Below are 6,000 nucleotides of genomic sequence, written 5' to 3' on the forward strand. Positions count from 1 at the left end.
AAAGATGGGGGCAAGGACAATAGAAAGGAGGGGAAGGAGAAGAGAAGAGAAGAAGAGGGGAGGAAGCAGAGGAAAAGGATGAGGAGCTAGAATGAGAAAAGGAGAGGAAAGAGAAGTGAGGGGGAGAGAAGTGGAGTGGGAGGAAGAAGAAATGGAGGAGGGAGAAAGAAAAGGAGGAAGAAACAGAGAAGGAAACCCTGAAGTGGGACGCTCAAGAAGGTGTGGTCACTAACAAAGTGGCATTTGCTCAGAGCATGAGATGAGACTTCTCAGGACCCTTCCCACCTCCTCCTCCAAGTTGCTCTCTGAGGACCTATGGGCTGCCCTTAGCCCCAAGTCCTCCATTCCCTGTCTCCCTGAAGGGTACCTTCTCTGGGCCCCATGTGAGACAAGAATCAGTTACAGCAGGCACCAGAGGGAGACTCACAGCAGAACTGAATATGTGGGACGTGCCCGCTGCTGCTCGTCTGACAGCAGTTATTGGTGCTGTGGTTGTTAGAATGGGGTTTATTGCTGGCTTTGATGAGCCAAGTACAAGCCAGGCCACTTCCCAGATGTGTGATCTTTGAGTAAATTCCTTTCCCAGTTTTGAGCCTCAGCATCCTTCTCTGTCAAATGTAAATGAACTTTAGGTCTCTGTCTTGAAGCAACACTTAATGTCCAGGGTCCAGTTGTGCAGGAATTTAGGACACTAGCCAGTACCTTCCCCATTCACACTCTACCCTACAAGGTAAGGCCTGATTCTTAGGAAATTATTTCCTCCCTTCCTTTCTTCTTTCCTTCCTCCCTTCCTCTCCTGCATTTTTCTTTTCTTCCTTTTTACAGGTTGGCTTGGAACCTACTGTATAGTTTGGGATGCCCTTTAAGTCCTGATCTTCCTACCTCTACCTGAGATTCCAGCTGTCCATCACCCTGGACAGGTTACACAGTGTTAGGGGTGGGACCCCGTACTCTGCCACCTGAACTACAGCCCCAGCCTCAGACTTACCTGACTCTGAGAAAACATTGAGAGAATGATCCTGAAGAGAGAAAAACTGAGACATTCTTGGGCTTTTATTTTAGTGAGACTTCTAGTTTTAGTCTTTTTAGATTTATTATTTTACACCAATGAGTGTTTTGCCTGTATGTATATATGTCACCATGAATATATTCCTTGTGTTCACAGGGGTTAGAGGAGGGCATTTGGTCCCCTGGAACTGGATGCTTGTGAGCCACCATATGGATACTTGGAATTGAAACTGTGTCCTTTGCAAGAGCCACCAATGCTATTAACCTCTGAACCACCTCTCCAGACCCTAGTTTTCTATTTTGAGTGTGTGTGAGAGAGTGTGAGTGTGTACATGTGGAGATCAGAGTATAATTTGCACTTGTTCATTCTCTTCTTTTAAAATGTGGGTCCCAGGGATGAAATTCAGGTTGCCAGCCTTGGCAGCAAATGCCTTTACCATCTGAGCCATATCAATAACCCAATATTTTATTACTATGTTCCAGGTGCCATCTCAAGTGTTTGACTCAACTGAAACTTGGAAATGACCCCATAAGTAGGCACAATTCTCATCTCAGGTTATAGCCCAGGAACTTAAGATGTACTGTAAATAATTAAGCCAGCCATGATGACACATGCCTGTCATCTCAGAATTTGGGAGGCTAAGTCATCTATCTGTACAATGAGGAGTTTGAGGGCAGCCTGGGCTGCAATAGAGAGACCCAGTCTAAAAGCAAAACAAAACAAAATACCAAAAAAAGGAAGAGAGGGAGAGACAAAAAAAAAAAAAAAGAAAGAAAGAAAAGAAAAACAGCAGCATGGTGGTGCACACTTTTAATCCCAGCACTCAGGGCACAGAGGCAGATCTCTATGAGGTCAGCCTATTCTATAAAGTGAGTTCCTGGCCATCTATATAGCGAGGCACTGTCTCAAACAAAACAACAAAAATGAGACCTTCAAAAGAAAGAAAGAAAGAAAGAAAGAAAGAAAGAAAGAAAGAAAGAAAGAAAGAAAGAAAGAAAGAAAGAAACTTTTGACCTCTCCCAAGGAACGGAGAAAACTTTTAAATATATTTAAATTTTTTTAATAAAAGAGAAAAACTAAGCACTGCAAGAGATAATTCCTCATTTAGAGAGGAATGGCTTTCACATCATGTGTTTTAGTTCAAGAGTCTTTGCTCAAGCTGGGCGTGGTGGTGCACGCCTTTAATCCCAGCACTCAGGAGGCAGAGGCAGGCGGATTTCTGAGTTCGAGGTCAGCCTGGTCTACAAGGTGAGTGCCAGGACAGCCAAGGCTACACAGAGAAACCCTGTCTCGAAAAACCAAAAAAAAAAAAAAAAAAAAAAAAAAAACGATTTCTGAGTTCGAAGCGAGCCTGGTCTACAGAGTGAGATCCAGGACAGCCAGGGCTATACAGAGAAACCCTGTCTTGAAAAACCAAAAAAAAAAAAAAAAAAAGAGTGTTTGCTCAGATGGGAACACAAGAAGAAGGAGGAGAAGAAAAGAAGTGACCAATCTATCTCATGTGCAATTATCCAGTTTCAAGCCTACACTGGGTGTAAAAGAGCTGATGAGTATGCATGTAATCAGGACCTCATAAAACACAGATAGTGTCGGAGGCAAGCACGTGCACAGGCAGGCAATAAGCATATCCCAGGGCTGGTACTCAATTTGTGCTCTATGTATTCACACCCTGTATGCAAATTCTGTTTTCTTCAACAGACAATCTACCAGGTGCCTCCTGGGCCTTCTTTGAAACAGTGTCTCCATATTTAGCCCAGACTGGCCTCGAACTCACAGTGCTACTGCCTGAGCCTCCTGATTGCCATCTCCCCCCTATCTATGAATTGTATAGCTCTTCTTTTCTTGTATCAAATTCTGGGAAGAAACAATCTCTGCTGAACTGCTAACATAAGATTGGAAATGTCTAGATTCATGCTACCTGGTTCAACAATGTAGCTGTTCAAATTTAAATCAATCTGAGAAAAACCGAGCTTGGATTTCTGTTTCTCAAAGCATCCCTGTTTCGTGCTGGCTGCATGCTGCTGATGGCAACCGTAGAAAGAGAACATCTCCCTTATCACGGGCAGTTCGTTCCACTGGTCACTGCTAGATTACAGATGCATTTTACAAGGAAGAATCAGAGGCTGGGTTTAAAGTGAAGGAGGAGAAAGGAATCAGTGTCCAGAATTGACTGCTCAACCTCCCCTGCTAAGCAGAGGTAGAGGCAGGGAGAGGTGGTTGTGGATCTGAATGCGTTCATGCCTGTGAGTGCCTAGTGTCTCTTCACCATGGAGTCTCTCTAAGCCTCCCTAAACATCTAACCATCTTCTATCTCTGCCACTTCCTTTTCCACACACACTCCGATTAAGATAGGTCTTATGTAGCTCAGGTTTGCCCAGAACTATCTATGCAGACAAAGCTGACCTTCAATTCTAGATCCTTCTGCCTCCACCTCTCATGTGTTAGGATGTGCTAGGCTTGTGCTGTGACACCCAGCTTTGAATTTCTCTTTTCCTACACCTCTGTCCAGCGTGATCTCTCTGTGTCTCTTTCTGTCTCTGTCTCTCTGTCGCCCACATTCCAATTTTCTTTAATTTCCTCTTCCCTGGATGTCAGTCTCATGAATCCAGTGACAACTTTTGGTCTCTTCAACCCCTGTGTCCCTTTTCTGTCCCTCACCTGTGTCCCCAGCCTCTCCCAGGCCCCTTCTCAGTCCCCCTTTTCAGGCCAAGGGCAAGGAATCTGGGCCAGACTAGCTCTTTCTATCTCTCCAGCCCCCCTCCCCTCCCAGCCTTAAAAATAGCAAAAGAAATTGGGACGGACGCCGAGGGGGTGAGGGCGGGGACGTGGCCTGAGGAGGAAGAACCAGGTGTCTGGGCACTCACGTCCGTCTGGGGGCCCTTTCCAGCGCCTGGACACTCGAAGGTCACAAATTCGTGGCATCGGCGGTGAACCACAAAGCTACAGACTAAAGATGAGAATGCAAGAGACACAGAGGGAGGGTGAGACAAGGGAGAGACCCCCAATAGATGAAAAATTAGAGATAGAAATTCCAGCTCAGAGAAAACCACCAACAGAGGAATTCCCACATAGAGAGTCCAATGAAGAGAAAATCAGAGGAGAGACCCAGACCAAGAGCTGTATGGAGACAGACAGACACAGAGGCACAGAGAGCGGGACCTAGAACCCCAAGAGACAGACTTGAAGAAAGGCAAAAAGAGACAGAGAAACACAAAGTAACACAACCCCCAATATGCTTGTGTGTGCGCACACACACACACACAAAGTAGAAAGGAGAGAGAGAGAGAGAAGAAAGCAAGGAAAGAGGAAGACAGGTTTTGAAGAGAAACAACAGAAATATCCTTAGACAAGGGAGACAGAGAGAGCAGCAACTTGAACAGAAGTGAGTCTGGGGGTGCTGCTTCGGCCCGCCTCCCACCTTGAGTCACTCTGTTCTTAGCCAAGTGGCAGCTGGTGTTTTAGGATTCGCCCCCCTTGCCCGGCCCCCACCCGCCCATTAGTGACCCCACCCGGCCTGCCCCTGCTTTAGGATGAATGCTGTTGTCATGGCAACGGCAGTCTTGGGGGGGGGCTCTGACTTTGCATCTCTGAACCCCTCCCCCTTCAGCTCCCCTTTTCCAAATCTCTCTGTTCCCATGGAAACAGATTCTCCAAATATCTGTCCCCACCTGGAACCGGCCGAGGGAGGGGCCCCCAGCACCACCTCCGCGGTGGCCCTGCCATCAGTTTCCTCCCCACCACAGGCTGTGTGTCTCTGCCACACCCCCCCGCCCAGGGCTCCCCCGCGCCTCTCTGGGGACAACAGAACACGTGTGTCAGCCGCCTCAGCTGTGAGGCCCCAGCCTCCACCCTCAGGGGTCCCAGGAGTCCAGGTCCCAGCTCTTACCTTGACATTGCAGGCCCTGCTTTCCAATGCCCCTGGAAGAGTCAAGGATCTAAGGTCAGTGCAAAGAGGGGTACCCGGGCCCTCCCACCTTACAAGACATAGGTTTGCAGTTTCCCAATTTCACCCAGATGTCTGAGTCCTAGTTGCCTTCTCCAAGAACCCAAAATTTCTAGTCCCAGCTTCCTTTCCCTTGGACCCTAGAATCCAGCCTGGCCCCTCCTCCCTCAGACCCAGAAACCCAGACTTCCACCCCCTGTCATTAAGCCCAGGAGTGGGAGCTGCAGCCCCTCTCTGTTCAGTCGCTTGGGGACCAGTGTGACATGACTGTTCCCCAAGTCCCCTCCTTCTCCAGCCCTTTCCCCTAGCCCGCTTCCCTCACCAGATGAAGTCGGTACAGTGACTGCAGAAGGTTGGCTGCTTGAAGAAACGAGCGGTGAACTTGTGGCTCTTCACCTCGTGGACCACCTTCTGCCTCAGCGCCCCCTTTCTGCAAAACAGGGGTCGGGGTCCCCCCTCTGAGTCGCCTCCGCCAGGACCCAGACCCGCCATGGCCCCAGGAACGCAGAAGGGATCACGAGCTAGCCCTTTTTCCGAGGAAACAGGTGGACGGCGGTAGGGGGACTCCGCAGACTCTGAGATAGGAAGGACAGGGGCAAGGCACCTAACGGTGCACAGCACACGGCAGAAAGCAACACCCCGGCACCGGCTGCACCGACCGGGGAGGAAGCGGGTGGGGTCAGAGCTGAAGGCTGGGGCATCGAGGAGCCGCAGGCACGGGCGGCGGCGGGAGCTTCGCTCTCGGCACCTGCTGAAATGTAGAAGTCGGGGGTGGGGAAGGCGTTGCCATGACGACCAAGGGGCGGGGTTTCAGTTTAAAGCCCCCCCCCCCCCAGCCCCGGACAGATGCCCCTCCCTCCTCTCCACATGCACACTTCCATTCCGCAGGCTCTATGCAAGGAGGGGACGTCCTCCGAGCCTTGTCCACCCCCTTTCTCCCAGTCAGTCAGTCAGTCATCTTGGCCCCCACACCCATCTTCCTCCCCCACTCAGCCGCATGAGTAGGTTTTGTCAGGATCTAGAATCTGGGGTAGACCCGTGTGTCTCT

At 49.6% G+C, this 6,000-nt stretch overlaps 1 protein-coding gene across 1 annotated transcript in view; it reads right to left on the bottom strand.

Moving 5' to 3' along the window:
• Prkcg (protein kinase C gamma) overlaps window positions 1-5,694 on the bottom strand; it is a 28,225-nt gene extending 22,531 nt beyond the window's left edge. Inside the window, exons 1-3 of the mRNA XM_021166727.2 lie at window positions 5,275-5,694; window positions 4,896-4,927; window positions 3,874-3,956 (exon numbers count right to left, since the gene is read on the bottom strand). Coding sequence (XP_021022386.1) covers window positions 3,874-3,956; window positions 4,896-4,927; window positions 5,275-5,444 — 285 coding nt within the window. The 5' untranslated portion in view covers window positions 5,445-5,694. The remainder of the gene's footprint in view (window positions 1-3,873; window positions 3,957-4,895; window positions 4,928-5,274) is intronic.
• Between the last annotated feature and the right edge of the window lie 306 nt (window positions 5,695-6,000).

Source organism: Mus caroli, unplaced genomic scaffold (assembly GCF_978045245.1).
Source record: "Mus caroli unplaced genomic scaffold, Mus_caroli_1 scaffold_8, whole genome shotgun sequence".
NCBI classification, from domain to species: Eukaryota; Metazoa; Chordata; class Mammalia; order Rodentia; family Muridae; genus Mus; species Mus caroli.